The 22,280-nt window shown below is 43.2% G+C and overlaps 1 protein-coding gene across 1 annotated transcript in view; it reads left to right on the forward strand.

Annotated features, from left to right (window-relative positions):
* Positions 1 to 21,643, forward strand: part of CNTN5 (contactin 5) — a 2,004,044-nt gene extending 1,982,401 nt beyond the window's left edge. The window contains exons 26-27 of the mRNA XM_040340187.1: positions 4,110 to 4,278; positions 20,921 to 21,643. Of these exons, the coding sequence (XP_040196121.1) occupies positions 4,110 to 4,278; positions 20,921 to 21,018 (267 nt within the window). The 3' untranslated portion in view covers positions 21,019 to 21,643. The remainder of the gene's footprint in view (positions 1 to 4,109; positions 4,279 to 20,920) is intronic.
* The last annotated feature ends 637 nt before the right edge of the window (positions 21,644 to 22,280 follow it).

Here is a 22,280-nt window from a genome sequence, read left to right on the forward strand (position 1 = left end):
ACTCGCCGTTCTACTTTATTAGAGTAGAGCGGCTGGTACTGGTACTCTTATAGGCAGTACCAGTGGGGAAGCTAGACATTATTTCACCCGGGGCAAAGAATCTGTTCGGTGCCCCCCCTTATGGGACAAGATTAGGCAGAAGTGAGAAACTCCCAGGCCATAGCTGTTGAGTCAGCTGTCGTCCCTTCCCCCGTGCTCCTCTGTCGTCCCCCCTGCTCCTCTGGTCCTCCCCCTGCTTCTCTGTTCACCCCAGGTGAGCGCTGCAGGGAGGGAGAGGAGGTGAGCGCTGCGGGAAGGGAGAGACAGAGGAGCGGAGGGGGGCGGCGGTCTTCTATCACTGAAGCCGGCCCACTGAGCCATCGGCCCACCGGGAAACTCCCTGTAGTCCCAATGGCTAGTCCATCCCTGCCCTTACATCACAGTGCACCCCCCTTACCTTGCTGCTGGGAAGAAGATGAATGAATTGCCTGAAAGCAGAAAGTACAGGGTCTGGAGGAGTGCTGGAGCTGATTGAGAGGTGCGAGGGCCACATCAAATGGCCTAGAGGGCCGGATTCGGCCCGGGGGCCTTATGTTTGACACCTGTGGTCTAGAGTTACAAGAAGCTGGACTTTAATTATAAATTAATTATCATATCTGGGCGGACAGATCCTTTTAAATTCTGTGTGGTTTTGATCTAGTGTGTAAAATAAGTGGTTGGATTTTTTTGTTTAATGATCATTAATCATGCTTTCAGCTGTGCCAGGGAATATACTGTAAGCATGGGTAAATAAGAAATAGTAGCAGATGGAATACATTCATTGTTTGAAAGCACGTACAAGGATAGTCAAACTTGTATTGGAAGGATAAATAAGTTATAGCCAGTAAACAATAAAAGCAAACATAATATGTATGCTTTGGCCTGGAATTACTTATGCCGGCACCATAGAATGAAGTGCCATAGTGTAATTAAAATCTTCACAGGGACAGCAGGTTTTGCTGGTTCTTCTTTTCCATTAAAACACAAATTTTATTTCCTTTATGTACTTTAGGATTTCAGAAGTTGCAAATTGCTGTTATCCCCAGCAGATTCACACTGTTATGATTAGTAGAGATGAATGATAAAGAGCCATGGCACATATTATAAATGTCTAGAGAATTGATCATGAATACATTTTGGATTGTATGATTGGACTGTGTATTGGAGTCCTTATATGTTAAGATTTTATTTTAGGAAGGTAGTACTGTACTTTAGAAGGTGCTAATGGAGCAGTTTATGGTTCCTGTTGACCTACTAAACCTAAATAATAATCCATTCTAATATATCCATGGTTGCCATATCTTGCCCTAATAAGCTGTATCTGCAATCTGGATAGATGTCTTTATGTTTATGATATTCAGGACTGTTGCAGTGCATTGCAGGGCCATTCACTTAAGCCTCGTACACACGACCGAGAAACTCGACGGGCGAAACACATCGTTTTGCTCGTCGAGTTCCTTGTTAGGCTGTCGAGGATCTCGGCGAGCCAAATTTCCCCATTCCCGTCGAGGAAAACAAAGACATGCCCTCTTTTTGGCTCGACGAGATCCTCTGCAGTTTCCTTGTCGAAAAGTGTGCAGAGAAACTCGGTCGTGTGTACGAGGCCTTAGAACAACACGGTAAATGTCAATGGAACATACCATGCTGCACTGCAATAATGAACGGTGTAGGTCCGGTTTTTGTTCCATTTCTACGTGTTAATACATAATATAACTGTGCACTAACATACATGCGGTTAGGGAACAGACAAATGTGAAGGGTCCTAAAAGGAGGTTTAAATTGTCTGCACCTACACCTCTTATGAGAGAAAAGTGTGAACTCCCCTTGTTGGTCTGCTTTTGAAAACTGCAGGTTCTGCAGGTCAGTTGAGTCATTGACTTGGAGCAAGCATGGTCAGGGAGCTAGAAATTTCAAAAGGAGAGGATAGAAATGAAAGTCTCCATATTTCTCTTCTGGCACATTTCCCTAATATTAAAACTTTTCCCAGAAGGAAGGCTGTCATTGCTGACCACCTAGTTGACTGTTTGTTATGCTGATCCTCTGGATTCAGTATTTGTGTTGTCCCTGATGCAGGCCTGGAATGTCAATAAACGTATATCTTTTTATTACATATTTGTTTTGGTTTAAAACAATGTCCCCCAATGTAGATCCATCGACCCAAAAACCCCCCAAAAAAACCTCCAGTCTCGTCTAATGCTCCAGTCGACTGCTTGTCTAACCTTTCTTAAAAGGCCAAGGGGCAGCGTAACCTGATGATGTCAGTGGGTGACTACGCCCCCTGTGACATCATTGACAGGGGTATGCTGGGTCGATGACATCACAATTGGGCAGGGTCTCCCCCTGCCCCAAAGCACCCCCCATGTTAAGGACATGTGGCCTGGTGTGGTTCAGGAGTGGGAGGCCCTCGCTCCTCTTCCCCCCCTTTACTGGCCTGCCAGGCTGCATGCTCAAGTAGGGGGATTGTATGGATTTTGGGGGGTACCCCACGGGATTCCACTTAAAATCGATACCGGACCCAAAGGCAGGCGTCATGATTAATGATGGATCTACACTGAGGGACATTTTTTAATGACTAAAGGAATTGTCAAAAACTTGTGTTGTGTCTTTATTCACTTTTTACACTTTTTTGGTGAATAGATACTCATTCACATGGGGGGGGCGGGATCAAGGAGCCCCTTGTTAAAGGGTGCTTCCAGATTCCGATAAGCTCCCCACCCGCAGACCCTCATAACCACCGCCTAGGGTTGTGGGGAACAGGTCCTTGTCCCCATCAACATGGGGACAAGGTGCTTTGGGGTGGGGGCAGAGCCCCCCCTGCCCCAAAGCACCCACCCCATGTAGAGAGCATGTGGCCTGATATGGTTTAGGAGGGGGGCCGCTCACTTGTCCCCTCCCTTTCCTGACCTGCTGGACTGCATGCTCAGATAAGGGTCTGGTATAGATTTCGGGGGGACCCCATGGTGTTTTTTTATTTTGGCTTGGGGTTCCCTTTAAAATCCATACCAGACCAGAAGGCGGGGAAGCCCTCTGACAGCAGATAAGACATTGGTTGTTAAGGATGTGACGGCCAGCTTTCCAGCCCGCTGTTTAACAACCAGCTATTCTTCACACAGAATTCAAATCAGTCGATCATTTGTCCACCAAATATTTCCGAAAATGTAGAATTTGTTACAAAATCAATAAACAAAACAAAATTAAAGGAAACTAAACTAAAATAATTCAGAAACGAAATGAGGAATTTTTCCATTCTGCAAATGTCTATGCTCAAACACATGCATTTGAATTTCTTTGCTTTGGTTCTTCATTGTACATGCTGACATAGGAGTGTCCCCCCCAAATTTAAATGCTCAAATGTATGCATTTAAATTTATTTGCCAGCAGTGGCAACGCATTTCTATAGGTCGCCTACCAGTCCTGTCACTACCCTTCCTGCCAATGTCATCATGCACAGTGAAGGACCAGCACCCACCAGTGGTCTGCATTGCAAATGGTGATGTAGGGGTGTCCACCCACATTCCGGTGTGGTATAGAGGAGGACCAAAGCGCTGGCTGCTTTGGGACCATGGAGTAAGCTACTGTAAGCTTACTCTTTTAGATCATCACCTTGACAAAATGGAGGCGGGGGGCATAATTGTTATGATTTACCAACTGCCCAAAGTTCCACTTTAAGATAATAACCACATTCAGAAAAAGAAAAAGTCCCTGTAAGCCTAATAATGGCTACCCAAATAGTATACCTCAGCGAACTGACTGTTGGTGGTTAACATTATTAGTTTGTAATGATATCACAGAAAAGAACCTTGGTGAGGACTGGAATTTGTATTTAAGACTGTATATAATAGAGGGGTAATTGTCCCGTCTTTATCCATTGGTAGTGCAATGTGGATTTCTAGCAGGTTTCAGGCCTGAAAACAACGAAATTGCCGTTCTCCGCCTGATATATTTGGTATTTTTCTCCCTGTTTTTAGATTGAAACGTATAGTGAGTCTGTGAAAGGTCACAGATCCGTGGCCTCTGTCTAAATCTCCAATCTGATGTTCTACCTTTGTATTAACGCATAACAGGCAATTTTTCTATTTCTTAATCCGCAGGTCATGTTGAGACAAGAAGGTCACAGCAACAGCCAAGTCATCCAAACACAGACAACATCAGCAGTGGTTCTGCTACCTGACTCCGGCTTTTATATCATAGAGGTACGAGCCGTTAGTGAAGGCGGCGATGGGACAGCTAGCTCTCAAATCAGAGTGCCGTCTTATTCAGGTACGTTCCGAGTCAGCACACTCTGTATTGTAGATTTGTACTTATTTACTGAAACTTAACATGAGCTTCAGATACCTCCAGAGATTTCTTCTGTACTGTATGGGATGGGAACATCAAGCCAATTCCACTCCCCCTTTGTGTACTGCAACACTAAGAGCTTATACATAAAGGCATTTTCAGTTTGTTTCATGCAGCTTTTAACTAAGGACCGGAAGGTTTTATCCCCTTAACCACTAGCCGACCAGCCGCCGCAGTTATACAGTGGCAGGTCGGCTCGTCTGCGCAAAATCACGTAGGTATACGTAATTTTGCATTTCAGCCATTAGGGGCGAGTGCGCGGCCCCTGGTGCAGATGCGCGTGCCCGGCGGGCGCGATCACCGATCCTGTCAGGGGGAGAAATTACTGTTAGGCCTCGTACTCACGACCAAACATGTCTGCTGAAACTGGTCCGCGGACCAGTTTCAGCGGACATGTTCGTTCGTGTGTAGGCAGTAACGTACAGAATTCCAGCAAACAATCGTCGGCCAGACCGTTTTCCAACGAACAACTGTTTCCTGGTCTTGCTTTAAAACAGTCTGCTGGAATCGTGTCCGTCAGACATGTTCGGTCGTCTGTACACAAAAGCAGCGTACAAAAACCCCGCGCATGCTCAGTCCAAATGAGGAGACGGGAGCGCTCGTTCAGGTAAAACTCGCGTTTCTTTGGGATATGGCACATTCGTCATTAGAAACCTTTTATTCTAGCAAGAGAACAATGTCTTAAAAAGGCGCACTAAACCACATTTTAAAGCCTCGTTTGATTAATTCTTCTCTTGCTAGAATAACCCCGTTCTCTTGCTGATGCAATTTCAATAGAGTTGTCCCATACTGAAATGTCACATTTCTTGCTTGTGATGTAATCCTTTAATAATGTTTTCTATGCCAGACGTGTGTTTTGGTTGGTGGTCCTCCATAATTTAGAGTAGTCATTTTTGTAAAGGAATGTGCATTTTTTTAATTTCTTTTTTTGTTTCTAGTTATGTCACCATTTAAACTATTTTTTTTTTACATGTATTTTTAATTTGTTTTTTGTTTTTTGGTGTTTCATTAGAGAATATTAAACCATGTTGGCACACCAAATGTCCCCCCCCCCCCAAGGAGTGTGTCCTTTGTAAATGACCCATTGTATATTTATTAAAGGTTTGCTGCCTAATAATCCCCACAGTATAACAAACAATAGACATGTTTTCAAATGAAAGCAAAAGGCCTTTTATTCTGGCAAATGTCATCACAAAAAATAAAAAGAACGGCAGCACTAGAATAGATAGCAAACTATATGCAAACTTGCATTTCCAACATGGTGAAGGATAAACTTCCAAGCCTCAGGAGCCAAACACAAAAATATTAAGCAGCAGCACACAAACAAAGGAACCCAAACTGTGGTAGTACAAACAAGATGTCCTTTATGTGGAAGGAAATGGAAGGCAGAAAATCAACGTTTCCTCCTCTTTCCAGCCTTCCCTCCAGGCAGCCTTCCAGCGGATCGAACACGGGGTCTTGCAGGTGGGGTTGATGTGGCAGCAGGAGGATGGTGTTCCGCAAGCCGGGCCGGGTCACATAGCCCAGTGTCTGGGGTCAGCAGGCCCCTCTGCATCCACCAAAGGACCTGGTTCATCAGGGCCTTTGCCAGTCTTCTCTGGTCCTCCTCCCCTTCATTTAAATCATGGGCCAATGAGGCACTGAAGGCCTCTGTGGGGTTGAGGGGGGCCCTCATGATGGCGCTTGCCTCCTGGATCATGCGGAGGCTTGCCTCCTCCACAGGCCTCAACTGCCTCCTTCGGCCTGATGGCCTCACCTGGGGGGGAGAAGACTGGCTGGTGGTGGTTCTCCTGGCCGGGTGGACCTGCTGCAGGCCACTGGGCCCAGCCTCCTCCTGGCTGCCACTGACCCCGGCCTCCTCCTGGCTGCCACTGACCCCGGCCTCCTCCTGGCTGCCACTGACCCCGGCCTCCTCCTGGCTGCCACTGACCCCGGCCTCCTCCTGGCTGACAGACACCTGAGGATCTGCCACCTCCTGGCTGATCTCTTCTTCCTGTGTGGAAAAAAAAGGAATTTTTTTACAATTTCGCTAAATAAAACCACACTCATTTTCATGTTTTTCGTTCAGTATTTTCTGTTCATTATTACTTGAATACACTCTACTTCTGACCCCTGCAGTTGTCATCCCTGACACCTATTTGTCTGTACACCTTTTTGTTAGCTTTTTTCCAGCTTTTTTTTTTTTTTTTCAATATCTAATCATTAATCCACCAAGAATTATTTACGCCATAAATATAGAGGAAACTACTATACCTCCTCATCGAAGGGTGGCAGATCTGCATCTCTGTCAGCCAGGCCCTCTTCCTCCGACTCTGCAGGGCTGTGGTCATCTGGGGAATGTCCGCTGGAAGGTAGCATGGAGGAAAGGTTGGAAGAAAGACTGGACATCGTTTTCCTGCCTTCCATTTCGTCCCGCAAAAAAGCCATCTGTTTATAATACCACAGTTTGGGTTCCTTTGCTTGTCTTGCTGCTGCTCCCGATTTTTTGATTTTATTAGCTTTGTATGCTCTCCTGTATGTGCTTCTGAGGTTGGCAAGTTTATCCTTCACCATGTTGGCAGTGCATCCTGGCACCCAAGTTTGCATATAATTTGCTAGCTCTTCTAGTGCTGCCGCTCGTACCTCTTTATTGCAATATAACGAGTGTTTTGAATTCCACAGGATGGGCGTGTCCTGGTATTTTTGAAGTAAGGCCTCTATAGATTCCTTGCTTTGTAGGAGGTCCATTGAAATTTTTGAAAAATTATATTTCTTTTTGAGTCTAGATTACAAAAACATAAACCACAGAAAAATAAATATTCCAAAGGATCAGCGTTGACCTTGATCTAATATGTGTCTTCAAATTTATTACCTATATCTAATTCCAAACACAGTCTCTCTTGTTTAAACAATGATTGGCAGCTCGGCCGCATTGCTTGTACCAAACATTGATTTGCTAGATGCAGAGCCATTGTTCACATTGCAGTAAATATTTTAAATATATTAAATTAAACAATGCTTACAAATGACAGTTTTCATCTAGGCACTCTTTCATGTGTAAATCTCATACCCCTGACAATGGATGACATAAAAGACACTTCCTAATGACCTCTGTACAACCAACACTTGAACAATACTTTGCCTGATCTGAATACACCATTCAAAAACTTGTCAATGAGGTACAGCATTGTTCACATCTCTATTTTGTGAGGTGTCCAAAAGCATTTGGATACCAAAATAACATTGTGGTACCCCATAGACAGAATAGCTTAAAAAGGGTGCAACCAACAGCCCAAACCCCCATCCCATGTGTCTACATTTTCAAGGCCTCTGCTGATCACATTTTTAATTTCCTTACCTTCCTGTCTCTCGCTCCTCGTTTCTCACGCTCGCCTAATTACCGCGTAAGATGCGTAATCACGGCGTAAACCTTTTAAACACTCCGCGTATTTATGAAACCCCGCCCTCGTCACCTTTGCGAGGCCCCTAATCAATGATTTTAGGAAATATGGCGTTAACTGTGTATGTTCTGGATGCGCTCGAAGATTCTCCGCGTAACGGACGTAAACACGTTGTTTGCATTCTCTACACTCCGCGTATGTATTAAACGCCGCCCTATTCTCCGCCCATGGCGTAAGAATTCATCTTTTCCACGCCCATAATCTCTGTGGGAAAGGAAAGATGGCGATGTCACACGAGCGGGCACGATGCTCTCATGCCACAAGTGAAGGGACAGAGGCAGGGACGTCCCGATCAAGGAAAAGAAGATATAAAGCCACTAATATGCGGTTCCAGGAAATGGTGGAGTTAGTTTACATCATGCGAAAAAAGGACTATGATGGTGAATTAGGGCCATACAAGACCCCTAACCGCCGAAAGGCACATATTATGGACAAGGTGGCGAGGAGAATGCAGAGGATGTTTGGGATCACCAGGTCCAAGGAACAGCTGAGGAAACGATGGTCAGACTTAAAATTGAGGGAGCCACATCAGATGAAGAAAATACTTAAAATTCTGCGTAAAAGTAAGTAAATATATATTGGGTTTGGGGGGGGGGGGTGGTGATTGTCTGCAATAATGTGTTGCCATGTATATTTCACCATCTGCCTCCTTGGCCTGCTTGTAATTTTAAAGACATGTTGTTATTTATTTTTTAGAACATAAATAACTACATATTTACAAACAGTGTTCTTAGTAAACAACGTAACATCACATAGTTTATCAGAAAGGCTCGGTTATTCCAGGAACAACACACCTGGACATGGCTCACTGGCCAAAAACTTTGTTTGTAAACATTGTGTAAAAGCTAGTTCTAGAAAAAAAAAGAATGAAAATGGGAAAGGCAAACAGGATTCATTCTAAAAACAGTGGTAATAAAGCAGATGTTTTCACATCTGCAATGCAGAGCACCTGTGTCTCCCCAAATCAAAAATGGGTTTTGGTAGGGTATCCCAGAAATACAGTTTAGGGGGGACATCCATGTGTGTCACTTTGCTAAAAAGGGGCAGGATCAGAGCTTGCCATATAGAAGTAATTGCAAAATGTAGGTTTGGTGAAAGATAAAAGTAACTAAATGAAAGCATCTTCTAAGCAATGTGTGCGATTTATGCTCTCCAATATCTGTGTGCTGATGAGTCTACATTTTTTTTGGTTTATTTCAGGGGAAAGAAGTCGCCAGCATTTGGAGGAGGCAGAGAGGGCCAGACAAGGCCAAAATCTGCCATCTCAACATGTGGAGGAGGAGGAGGATGTGGAAGGAGAAGAGGATGTGGAAGGAGAGGAGGATGTGGAAGGAGAGGAGGATGTGGAAGGAGAGGAGGAAGGAAGAAAGGAGGAAGGAAGAGAGGAGGAAGAAGTAATTTTGGACTTAGAAGTCATAGCAGATGAAGGGCAAGTGGCGGAAGAACAATTTGGCGAATTGAAAGAAGGTGGATTGATGGATGAAGGAGGAGTCCAAGATGATGGGGAAGTGGTGGAAGAAGGAGGAGTGATTGAAGATGATGGGGAGGTGGTGGAAGAAGGAGGAGTGATAGAAGATGTCGAAGAGGTGGAAAGGAGAAGCCCATCAGGTCAGTGTCACCCTAGCTTGATTCCAAAAAACATATGTAGATAGGCCTCATTGAAAAATAATATTGTAAATGCCATTTTTTTTTTGTTGGTTTAGGGGAGGAGGATGGTGTGCCAATATTTTCACGTGCAAGTGCTGCTATAATTATTCAGCAGGTAATGGAGTGCAGCACTGAAATGCACAATATGCGTGAAAGGATGTTTCTCATGGAACAGAATGTAACAAATGTCCTTTTGGAATGCAGCACGGAAATGGACAATATGCGGCAAAGAATGATGGTAATCGAAGCAAATTTTAAGAACATTATTGACATGATGGGCCGTGTCAAAGACTGAAACACCCCCCGCCCATCCCCCGCCCCCACAAACATTTTAACAGTTTGAATAATGAATACGCCAAAATTTGAAGATACACACACAGTGTGCCAACATGTGCTATCTGCCATCACAGAATATCTAATGTCTGTGCTTTGTGGGTCCAACCCCCTCCTCCATCCTCAAGTAGTTGAGAGGAAGGGTTTGCTCCCACAAAACACAGACATTGATCACCCATGATGTCAGATAGCACATGTGGCCATTTGTCTGTTGAACCAATGACATTTGGCGAGTTTGCACTGAATGTGTGTATCTTCCAATTTTGGCGTGTTCCAGTGTGAAAGCACACCATGACTGACTGCTGTTGTGAGTTTTTAGAATTTTTGAATTGGATTTTGTTACTTTTTGACCATGTTGAACATTTTGGGATACTATAAAGTTTAGACCATAAAGAATAAACAACGCCAAAAATTTTTTAAAATATATATATAGAATTATAAATCTCTCTAATCACTGAATTTAGTGAAGTAGAGATTTGACTCCAAATTCTCACCCAAAAATTTTGATTTAGAAAAACACACCAAAAACAACAAAAATGGTTACAAAATTATTGTTTTTTGTGCCTAAAAAATATGGCCAAAAAGAAATTTAAGGCGGTAAACACCCCACCAAATATAATCTATATATATATATATATATGTAAACAATAAATCTAACTATATTTGAGGAAAAAAAAAGTGAACTTGTTAATAAATGTATAATCTGCATAATATTTTTGGTTGAATTACCTGAAAAAAAAAAAAAAATTTTAAAAAATTTTGAAGACTCCTAAGTACAAAAGCAGGGAGTAATGAAAAAAATCAAAAATTTTTTTTGGGGTCATGAACAAGCAAAAATAAAAAAAAATTGACCTCAACATTTACAAATGGAGTTGCTTCTTATTTCTAGACTCAATACCCTGTTTGTAGATGAGTGAATACTGTGCAAAATGTGGTTAGTTACTAAAAGTGGAGAAATCAATTATGCATTACAATTGAAGAAGTTAGTTAGAGAACCAGGAAGACAGAAAAAGAGAAAAAGCATTAATGACAAACAACTGTATAAAGTCCAATGGTCTAATTATTTATTATTTTTTAGAATATTCCTTTCTTTGGGGGCCGAATTAGAAAGAAATATGATCTGGCATAGCAATGGCCCCCCGACCCATGAAGTACTCAACATATTTGTCGCGTACCTCACGAGCTGATTGGGGGGCCAAGCCAGCGCGACCAGTGTCCAGCCCGGGAAGGGGATCTGAGGGTAGTCTTGCCTCAGAACCGATGTCGGGTAGGTACGTCTGGGAGTGCCTGCGTAAAAAGTTGTGCAAAATGCAGCAGGCAAATACAACGGTGTCCAATTTATATTCCGCCAGATGTATCGATGTCCTGAACAGGCGGAACCGGTTGGTGAGTATCCCAAAGGCATTCTCGACTACCCTCCGAGCCCTGGCCAACCGAAAATTAAACACACTCCTCTCTGAGGTGAGGGTCCTCTGGGGAAAAGGCCGCATGAGGTGAGGACCAAGCCCGAAAGCCTCGTCCGCTAGGAACACAAACGGAAGTCCTTCCACATTATCTTCATCTGGTGGCAATGCCAGACCACCAGCTTGGAGACGATCATAGAAATCAGTCCGTGCGAACACTCCCCCATCAGACATCCGGCCGTTCTTCCCCACGTCCACATATAGAAACTCATACTGTGCCGACACCACCGCCATCAACACAATACTATGATAACCCTTGTAATTATAATAGTAGGACCCCGAGCGGGGTGGGGGGCACAATGCGGACGTGTTTCCCATCTATTGCTCCACCGCAGTTTGGAAAATCACACCGCTGGGCAAATTGGGAAGCCACAGACTGCCATTCCTGTGGTGTGGAGGGTAGCTGTGGGGACAAACAAAATTAGAGATTTAGTACTTTGTAACAAATACATCCTACAAGCATCCTTGTGACAGTTCACAGTATTAAAATTGCATTAGAAAAATGTGCATGGAGAATTTGGAAAATGAAATATATAGGGCCACTTCATTAAGAGACTCCACAGCCCTCTGATGGGGACAATAAAAGTTTGAAGGGGGGGGGGGGGGGGAAAAAAAACCAAAAAGTCCTGTTTGAAAAAATGGCAAGGTGGGTTTGTCCCTAGGATAGCATGCTGGACAGGTTAATATTGGGTAAGGGACAAATATGCAGGTAGGCCAAGAATAAAACATGTAAAGCTGATATCAACATGCATAGGGAGAAAAGGGAACGTTAGTTAAACACACAGCATATCTGGGAAAATAAAAATAAAGTTAGTTGGCCACATTATTAGAGCCAGGAAACTTACCTTAATATACTCCTCATGCATAACTTTGATGATGGCAGCACACGTGTCCGGTATGATGACCCCAAGCGCCTGCGGAGAGATGCCTGTCGAGAACTTGAGGTCCTGCAGGCTCCTCCCAGTCGCCAGGTACCGCAACGTGGCAATAAGCCTCTGCTCGGCCGTGATGGCTTGGCGCATCACAGTGTCCTGCCTCGTGATATAGGGGGACAGAAGATCCAGCAGACGGTTGAATACGGGGTCCGTCATGCGGAGAAAATTCCTAAAGTCATTAGGATTATTCTCCTGGAGTTCCCTAAGCAGAGGCATATGTGAGAACTGGTCACGCTGGCGCAACCAATTCTTGGTCCAGAAACGCCTCCGCCCCCTGTTTCTGGCCAAAGTACTGGACAAATGAACATATCCAGCAGCCATCCCATAAACAGCACCAACTCGCGAAAATTGACGCTGCTGCTCCATCATGGCTTCAAACCGGCCGGCTGGTCAGTCAAGAACACACTGAAACAGAAAGCACTCGCAAATCCAGCACTACCTGCGACAAACGCGCGACAAACAGATACGAGCGCACAGGATGCAACTGCTAAAGCAGAAACAACCTGCTTGCCTATAGCCGAATGACAACTACGTTACCGCAAGCACACGCACTGAACCCGTGAATACACGCTGTCAAAGCCTGGAGACCGAGAAGCGCGAATCAGCTCTAACCAAACCTTCACTAACACGAGCAAACACGTAACTAGCAAAAGAGGAACAGAGGGCGGCGCCATTTACTTTGGTCTTCCCCTTTATAGTGACGTCGTACGTAGTTTACGTGCACGCGTTCCGGTACGACGGGAATTTGGTCCGCTGGTGTGTACACGCCAGCGGAACAAAACACAAATCAGCCTTGTACGCCGGAAACTGTCGGGCAGACAGTTTCCAGCGCACAGATCCGGTCGTGAGTACAAGGCCTTAGTCTTTTCATACAATGTATGAACAGCGATCTGTCATTTCCCCTAGTCAGTCCCACCCCCCCTTCAGTTAGAACACACCTAGGAAACATAATTAACCCCTTCCTTGCCCCCTAGTGTTAACCCCTTCCCTGCCAGTGATATTTTTACAGCAATCAATGTATTTTTATAGCACTGATCGCTAAAAAAATGCCAATGGTCCCAAAAATGTGTCAAAGGTGTCCGAAGTGTCCGCCATAAGGTCGCAGTACCGATAGAAATCGCTGATTGCCGCCATTACTAGTAAAAAAATTTTTTTTTATAAAAATGCCATAAAACTATCCCCTATTTTGTAGACGGTATAACTTTTGCGCAAACCAATCAATAAACGCTTATTGTGATTTTTTTTTTAAAAATATGTAGAAGAATACGTATCAGCCTAAACTGAGGAAAAAAAAAAATGTTTTATATATTTTTGGGGGATATTTATTATAGCAAAAAAAATTCATTTTTTTTTTCTAAATTGTCGCTCTATTTTTGTTTATAGCGCAAAAAATAAAAACCGCAGAGGTGATCAAATACCACCAAAAGAAAGCTCTATTAGTGGGGAAAAAAGGACGCCAATTTTGTTTGGGAGTCACGTCGCACGACTGCGCAATTGTCAGTTAAAGCGACGCAGTGCCGAATCGCAAAAAGTGTCCCGGTCATTGACCAGCAAAATGGTTCGGGGCAGAATGGCCAGGCCATTTTTTGCGATATTTTTTACTTTAACTGACAATTGCGCGATTGTGCGATGTTGTACCAAGATAAAACTTATGTTTTTTTCCCCACAAATAGAGCATTCTTTTGGTGGTATTTCATCACCCTGGTTTTTAGTTTTTGCACTAGAAACAAAGAAAACTATTTTGAAAAAATAAAAAACAATATGTATTTTCTGCTATAAAACATATCCAATAAAAAATAAAAAAAAACACATTTCTTCATCAGTTTATGTTTTCTGCTACATATGTTTGGTAAAAAAAAAAAAATCCCAATAAATGCATATTGATTGGTTTGTACAAAAGTTATAGCATCTACAAAATGTGGGATATATTTATGTAGTTTTTATTTTATTTTCTACTAGTAATGGTGGCGATCAACGACATTGCAGACAGATAAGACACCTAAGGGAGCTTTCACACTGAGGCGTTGCGGGCGTTGGTGGTAAAGTGGTGCTATTTTTAACGGCGCTTTATGTCGTTTTTGCCACGATTTTCAGCTGCCAGTGGGGAGCTTTTAACCCCCGTTAGCTTCTGAAAAAGGGCGCTGCCCATTGATTTCAATGGACAGGGGCGCTGTAGGAGCAGTATATACACTGCTCCTACAGCGCCTCAAAGATGCGCCTGGCAGGACTTCCTGCCAGATTTCTGCCCTCTGGCTTTCACACTGAAGATAAAGGAGCGGCTCTTTCAGGGTGCTTTGCAGGTGCTATTTTAAGTGCAAAAGTGCCTGCAAAGTGCCTCAGGCCTCGTACACACGGCCGAGTTTCTCTGCAAAAACCAGCAAGAAGCTTGCTGTGTTTTTTTTTTTGCCGAGGAAACTGGTCGTGTGTACGAGGAAAACCGCTGAGGATCTCGTCGGGCCAAAAAAAAGTGTGTCTTCTTTTTCCCCGCCGGCAATGGGAAAATTTGGCTCGCCGAGATCCTCGGTGGCTTTACAAGGAACTCGACGAGCAAAACGATGTGTTTTGCCCGTCGAGTTTCTCGGCCGTGTGTATGAGGCCTCAGTGTGAAAGCAGCCTAACTGACACTTTTGACACTTTTTTGGGCTCAGTGCATGGACACAGTGATCCTTGTACCTGATTAGCAGGAACACAAGATCACAGTGTCCATGCCTGACAGAACGGCTGTCTGCCTTGTTTACATGGTAGACCCCCATTCTATTTCTCGGGGGAAGGATTGGTGGGTGGCTCCCCCTGTTGCCAATGGGCGTGGGCCACCCAATTGCTATTGCACGGAACGATGTATAGGTACGTCGTTTCGCGCAGCCGTGCCACCTTGCCGCAGTACAATTTCGGCGGGTGGTCGGCAAATGGTTAAAGGCCATGTCCAGCCAAACTGATATTTTAATTTCACTTAGATTGCTGCCAATCTAAGTGACATGTTGACTCTTTGTTTCCTCTTGGCAAGCTCTTCACCAAAACTTCTAATATGCCTAACTGATAGGGCTTTTACAAAACAGCCAACGCAAAGCAAAATGATGGAGTCAGACGCCAATTATATATTCTTCATAATGTAAAATAAATAACTAGACATTCCAAGTGCAAGATGTCATTGTTAAAAGCCCAATTTTCTTTTTATACATGCTTACCTTTTTCGAAGACGTCTAGCGGGTCATGTATATGTGTGTGTGTATGTAATATACATATATAGTATATATATATATATATATATATATATATATATATATATATATATATATATATAGTGTATGTGTTTTTTGTTATACACATATATTTTAATAAGTTGTCGACTGTGACAAAGCCACATCACATATTAGAATGATTTGAACACAGGGACCAAATGGAACCTAAAAACAGTGATGCACACCTCTAAATGAAATAAAGTTCATTCATCTGGTTTTAAACGTGCCCCATTACACGGGATTCCATTTACAAAGCTGCTCCATTATTGTGGCTTGATGGATCAAATGAGACATTACCTATTACATGCCTATTCCAGAGCACTGTAAAAGTGCGTGATGAATACACAATGAGCCATGAATGTCTTGTAATGAGTAGAGAGGTGTCGGCTTTGGATTTGCATTATGTCTGATCAGAAATTTCTCAGTAAACATGGCAAAGTGCTCTAATAGATTATTTTGTTCTACACATGTAAATGAGTCTGGGCTTCTTGTATCATTTAGTCCAGCTGATGAATGAAGCCTTGAGATGTTGTTTTATAGCCCTGATCAGAATAATATCCACCAGAGCTCTGTGTATAATGGTCTATAGCTCCCTGAGGCCCCGTACACACGACCAGTTTCCTCGGCAGAATTCAGCTTCCGACCGAGTTTCTGGCTGAATTCTGCCGAGGAAACTGGTCGTGTGTACAGTTTCGGCCGAGGAAGCCGACGAGGAGCTCGACGAGGAAATAGAGAACATGTTCTCTATTTCCTCGTTGTTCTATGGGAGCTCTCGTCCCGCCGAGCTCCTCGGCGGCTTCAGTGCTGAACTGGCCGAGGAACTCGATGTGTTTGGCACGTCGAGTTCCTCGGCCGTGTGTACGAGGCTTTACTCTTGGTACTTTGTACACTATTGGAACCTTGTTTTACAGATTCCAAATAATTGTTTAAATACATAAACACCATAACATGACCACTTACCTAATATTGAAGAAGTCCCCTTTTTTTCACCACCAAAACAACCCTGACCTGTTTAAAAAAAAAGGTTGAGAAACACAGTTTTAGACGTACTAAGAATTCCTGTATTTTAAGTTGTCATCCCTGATTTATCATGGCCAAAGTCCCCTCCTGCTGAGGGACAAGATATGCTATGTACACTCAGGCCCCCCGTCGCAACAAGACAGGCCTTACAAGCAATTGCTTGGGGCCCCGAGCTGGCCTGGGGCCCCAGCAGGGCGGGCCACAGTGTCCAGCGCCTTGAAGAGGCACAGCAGAAGGGATTTTTAGCAGAAGCATCTGTCTTTAAGTAATGGGGATATGCGCTGCCGCGTCCATGCGGTACAGGAGATCCAGTTTGTTGTTCCTGGCCAGACTGACAGGAAGTGCACACACTGAGTGCTCTGTGCGCACTTCCTTTCAGTCCGGCCGGCCAGGAACAACAAACTGAATCTCCTGCCGGCTAGGAAGGGGGGTTAAAAAAGAACACAGGGGGGGGGCAGTCATCAAGACCCATTTATTAGTAAAAATATGGTAGCTGACCATAATAACCCTACCTGGATATTATTTTACATCATAAACAAAACAATAAATTACCATAGCTTTCTTTCCATTTTCTTTCTTTGCCATACCATTTCACTGTACTGTAGAGTCTTTTTCTCTGCTTTGTAAATTTTTGCAAAAAGCTTTAATAAATATTACCTGATTCAAAAAAGAAGCCCCTTTCACACTGGAGTGTATTGCAGGCACTATAGCGTTAAAAATAGCGCCTGCAAACCTCCTTTAAGAAGCTGCGGGGGGGGGCCTCCATGTCCATTTTGCTTGGGGCCCCCAAATTCCTTCAAACGGCCCTGTGTACACTTACACATATAACAGGGAGAAACGCCCCCATATTTGGTTATATACAGTCTCAAGGCCTTCACAACTCTGGCACACAGCACAGTCCTGTTTCCCAGGGCAGGGGACCTGATTTTTCTCTGCTGCTGTGAACAGATTGTCACAGGTCTTGTACCTCCCCAGTCTATCACTGGAAAGTGAAAGGAAGCAGCAGACTGCTGAGCGTGTTTCTCTGTCCTCCTATATATGACCTTGCTAGCACATGAGCATTGCAGCATTACTAATTGGCTCGTTGACTGTGCCAATTCTTTCTCTCCTAGTCAGCAAAATGATAATACCAAGTCTAATATAGGTAATTGCACTAAGATAAAAACATAAATATTCTCCGCTCTACCAATACATAAATAGCTACTGTATACGTGAAAAAACACATTTTATCAGAACGTTTATTGCTGTACAAAGCATATACCGTATTTATCGGCATATAACACGCACATGCGTATAACACTCACCCTAACTTTAAGAGGGAAGTTTCAGGAAAAAAACTTTCCTTTACCCTCTATTTTCAGGGTAAAAAAGTGAGCGTTATACGCCAATAAATACAGTATATAATATTTTATAGGTGTGGTTGAGTATTCACGGGAGGTTCAAATATTTTTTATTTTATTTATTACAGTGAACAATGTATATTATTTTGGCTAGTTTATGTTGATTGTAGCACTACACTTTCGTAGCTATAAAATTTAGGTTTTTATACCGCTTGCTTTTAAACATATAGGGCTAGATTCACATAGATCAGCGGATCTTTAGATCCGCGCGATCTATGTGATTTAAGATCCGCTGCCGCAAGTTTGAGAGGCAAGTGGCTAATTCACTAAACACTTACCTCCAAACTTGCGGCAGCGGATCGTAAATCCCCCGGCGGAATTCAAATTCCGCGGCTAGGGGGAGTGTACTATTTAAATCAGGCGCGTCCCCGCGCCGATTTAAATGAGCATGCGCCGTCCGCGAAATTTCCCGGCGTGCATTTCTCCCACTGACGTCGCTAGGACATCAGTGGTTTCAGCGTGAGCGTAACTTGTGGCGCGCGGGTTTCTGAATCGGCGTACGCAAACGACGTAAAAAAAACAAAAATCGACTTGGGAACGACGGCTATACTTAACATTGGCTGCGCCTCATAGAAGCAGGGGTAAGTATACGTCGGGAAAACCGCTACGGAAATGTTGTAACAACACTGCGTCGGGTCCGCGTACGTTCGTGAATTGCCGTACTTCGCTGATTTACATATTTCTCCGTGTAAATCAGCGAGAACGCCCCCCGCGGCCATTTTTAAATTGCAGTTAAGATCCGACGGTGTAACACAGTTACACCTGTCGGATCTTAGGCATATCTATGCGTAACTGATTCTATGAATCAGGCGCATAGATACGACCAGCCTAAGTCAGAGATACGACGGCGTATCAGGAGATACACCGTCGTATCTCTCTGTGAATCTAGCCCAGATACTTAAAGCGGGGGTTCACCCTTAGAGGGCACTTTTCCCCCTTCGCTTCCTGCTCGTTATTACTAGGGGAATCGGCTATTTATTTTAAAATATGTGCAGTACTTACCCGTTTACGAGACGCATCCTCTCCGTCGCTTCCGGGTATGGGCTTCGGGAATGGGCGTTCCTTCTTGATTGACAGGTTTCCGTGAGGCTTCCGACGGTCGCATCCATCGCGTCACGATTTTCCGAAAGAAGCCGAACGTCGGTGCGCAGGCGCAGTATAGAGCCGCACCGACGTTCGGCTTCTTTCGGCTATGAGTGACGCGATGGATGCGACCGTCGGAAGCCTCTCGGAAGAATGTCAATCAAGAAGGAACGCCCGCTCCCGAAGACCATACCCGGAAGCGACGGAAGAAGATGCAGCTCGAAAACGGGTAAGTACTGCACCTATTTTAATACAAATAGCCGATTCCCCTAGACCGAACGAGCAGGAATCTAGGGGAAGAAAAAAAAAAAATTTAGAAATGGGTGAACTCCCGCTTTAATGATGCAATAATGAATACAGGGCTGCTTTAGCTTCTGAAAACATAAACAAAAATAAGTCGATCATGTGGCCCATGGGCCGCATGCAGTCCAAGACGGCTATGAATGCGGCCCAACACAAAATCGTAAACTTACTTTAAAATTTTCATTTTTTGGGGGGAATTTTTCTTAAAAATGCACTTGACAGTGTCTCTTTACTAGACTTTTATACGTTTAATCTTCCCAAACAAAAATATCCCACTCCTCACAATCACACCTTATTCATGTGATCAGTTTTCAGCAGCAACCTATATTTATGAGCAGATATTTTCAAGGATGAAGCACACAAAGGGCAAAATTAGAACCAAAATATCTGATGAGCACCTTGATAATTCATTGAGAATTGCTACTACATCCATTGATCCAAATATTGATGCGTTAAAAAACAATGTCAAATATCGCACTCGTTTTATGTTGTCCTAGTGCAGGGGTCTGAAACTGGTGGTCCTTCAGCTGTTGCAAAACTACAAGTCCCATCATGCCTCTGCCTGTGGGAGTCATGCTTGTAAATGTCAGCCTTGCAATGCCCCATGGGACTTGCAGTTTTGCAACAGCTGGAGGGCCGCCAGTTTGAGACCTCTGCCCTAGTGTATTTTATGTGTGGCCCAAGATAATTCCCCTTCTTCTATTGTGGCCCAGGAAGGTCAAAAGTTTGGACACCCCTGACATAAGAATTTGGGTGGTTGAAGCATTTAGGGGCAGATCCACGTACCGTTGCGCCGGGCGCAGCGTATCTAAGATACACTACGCCGCCGTAACTTTATTCATTTTTTTCGAATCCTCAAAGAATTTGCGCCGTAAGTTACGGCAGCGTAGTGTATCTTTGGCGGCGTAATGGCGCGAAATTCAAATGGATGTAATGGGGGCGTGTTTTATGTTAATACGTTGTGACCCAATGTAAACAACGTTTTTTTTTAACTGTGCATGCGCCGTCCGTGGGGGTATCCCAGTGCGCATGCTCGAAATTAACCCGGAACAAGCCAATGCTCACGACGGTGACGTCATTCTACGCAAATCCCTATTCGCGAACGACTTACGCAAACAACGTAAAAAATTCAAAATTGTACGCGGGAACGACAGCCATACTTAACATTGAGTACGCCTCATAACATAAGCTTTAACTATACGCCGGAAAAAGCCGAAAGCAAACTACGTTAAAAAATGCGCCGGCCGGTCGTACGTTCGTGGATCGCCGTAAATAGCTAATTTGCATACTCGACGCGGAATTCGACGGAAACGCCACCTAGCGGCCGCCGAAAAATTGCAGCTTAGATCCGGCGGCGTACTAAGACGTACGCCTGTCGGATCTAGCCGAGATGCTGTCGTATGTTGTTTTGATGATACAAAACAAAGATACGACGCGCACAATTTGAAATTACGCGGCGTATCAAGAGATACGCCGGCGTAATATCTTTGTGGATCTGCCCCTTAATTTTTTTTTTCTTGTCTATCTTTATTCATTTTTGTCTTGTTTATATATGCCTAATGTTCAGCTTTATAGACAGTGATTTTCTTTTGCCTCACCTCCAGCTGTTCTGATTCATAATGTTTTCGAATTTTTATTGGTTCTATTATTTGTTGTATCTGTTGACTATACGTTACATTGCCTTTTTTTCATTCTTTTCAGGTATAACAAATGCGCAATCTACACTACACAATATTTCAGCCTCTTCGTCTTCTTTAACATTGCTGTTGGTACTGGTTGTTCCAGTGACATCATGGTGAAGATGGATTCTTTTTTATTGGTTTTGTATTGATGACATGATCACAGTTACTGGCTCTGTGAAAACATTGGAAGCCTGGACCTAACTGAAACATCCAAAGACTACGTCAAAAACAAAAACAGCAACGACAACAAAAAAAGAACTGGAGATATATCGCAAATTTTGGGTTTCTTTTTTTATAAAAAAAATTATATATATATATATGTATAAATAGACTTTGCAAATAGCCTTTATGAGCTTCTGTAAAGAAAATGGTACAGTAACTGTAAATGCTCTGGGTTTTTTTTTTTGGTTTTGTTTTTTTTAATAATTTCTTAGCAAATTACTGGAGCATATACCTTGACCTTGTTGAAGCAGTGGTGTGAAATGCATATGTGGAATTGAATGACATGCTATGATTTACAGGTATAGATCTGGTGTTATGTACACTCTTGTTATGTTCTGATAAAATACAGATGTAAAAGGCAAAAAAAAAATTACAGCTAATGTATAACATGTTAATTATCAGCTGCATTCATGAAGCTAGTTTCACTGTAACTTGTTGGTTTAAACCGTTAGGGGACGTGTTCTCTTGATTAAAGCACTTAGAAGGTTTGGTTTTCAAAATAAAAATAAATGATATTTTTTTTTTTTTAAGAACATGATTTGTAAATAAGACTAAAATTAATTGGCCTTAATACTGTCAGTTATTGAGCATAGTCTTGTGATGATAATTGTCTGATCTGGCCAATAGCAATTGTATGGGGAAATATCGTTTTGTCTATTAGTTACCATTCACCCGTGCAGGTACACCAAACCAGCTAAGCACAGGGAAGCAATCTGCTGTCCAGGATGGTTTTTCATGACCAATCACTATTGTATCATAAGACCAACGATAGGAGCGTCTGCTCAGGGAGAAACAGACACATTTTCCCAGTGTGACTGTTTGTGCTACAAGTGTTCTTACATAAGGTTTGTGTGGCAGTCATGTCCTCTTATGTTTTATATATATATATATATATATATATATATATATATATATATATATATATATATATATATATATATATATATACAATATATTATAAATAAAAAGTATTGGGACACCTGCCTTTACACGCACATGAACTTTAATGGCATCTCAGTCTTACTCCGTAGGGTTCAATATTGAGTTGGCCCACCCTTTGCAGCTATAACAGCTTCAACTCTTCTGGGAAGGCCGTCCACAAGGTTTAGGAGTGTGTCTATGGGAATGTTTGGCCATTCTTCCAGAAGAGCATTTAT

The sequence above is a fragment of the Rana temporaria genome, chromosome 2 (genome assembly GCF_905171775.1).
Source record: "Rana temporaria chromosome 2, aRanTem1.1, whole genome shotgun sequence".
In the NCBI taxonomy this organism is placed as follows: domain Eukaryota; kingdom Metazoa; phylum Chordata; class Amphibia; order Anura; family Ranidae; genus Rana; species Rana temporaria.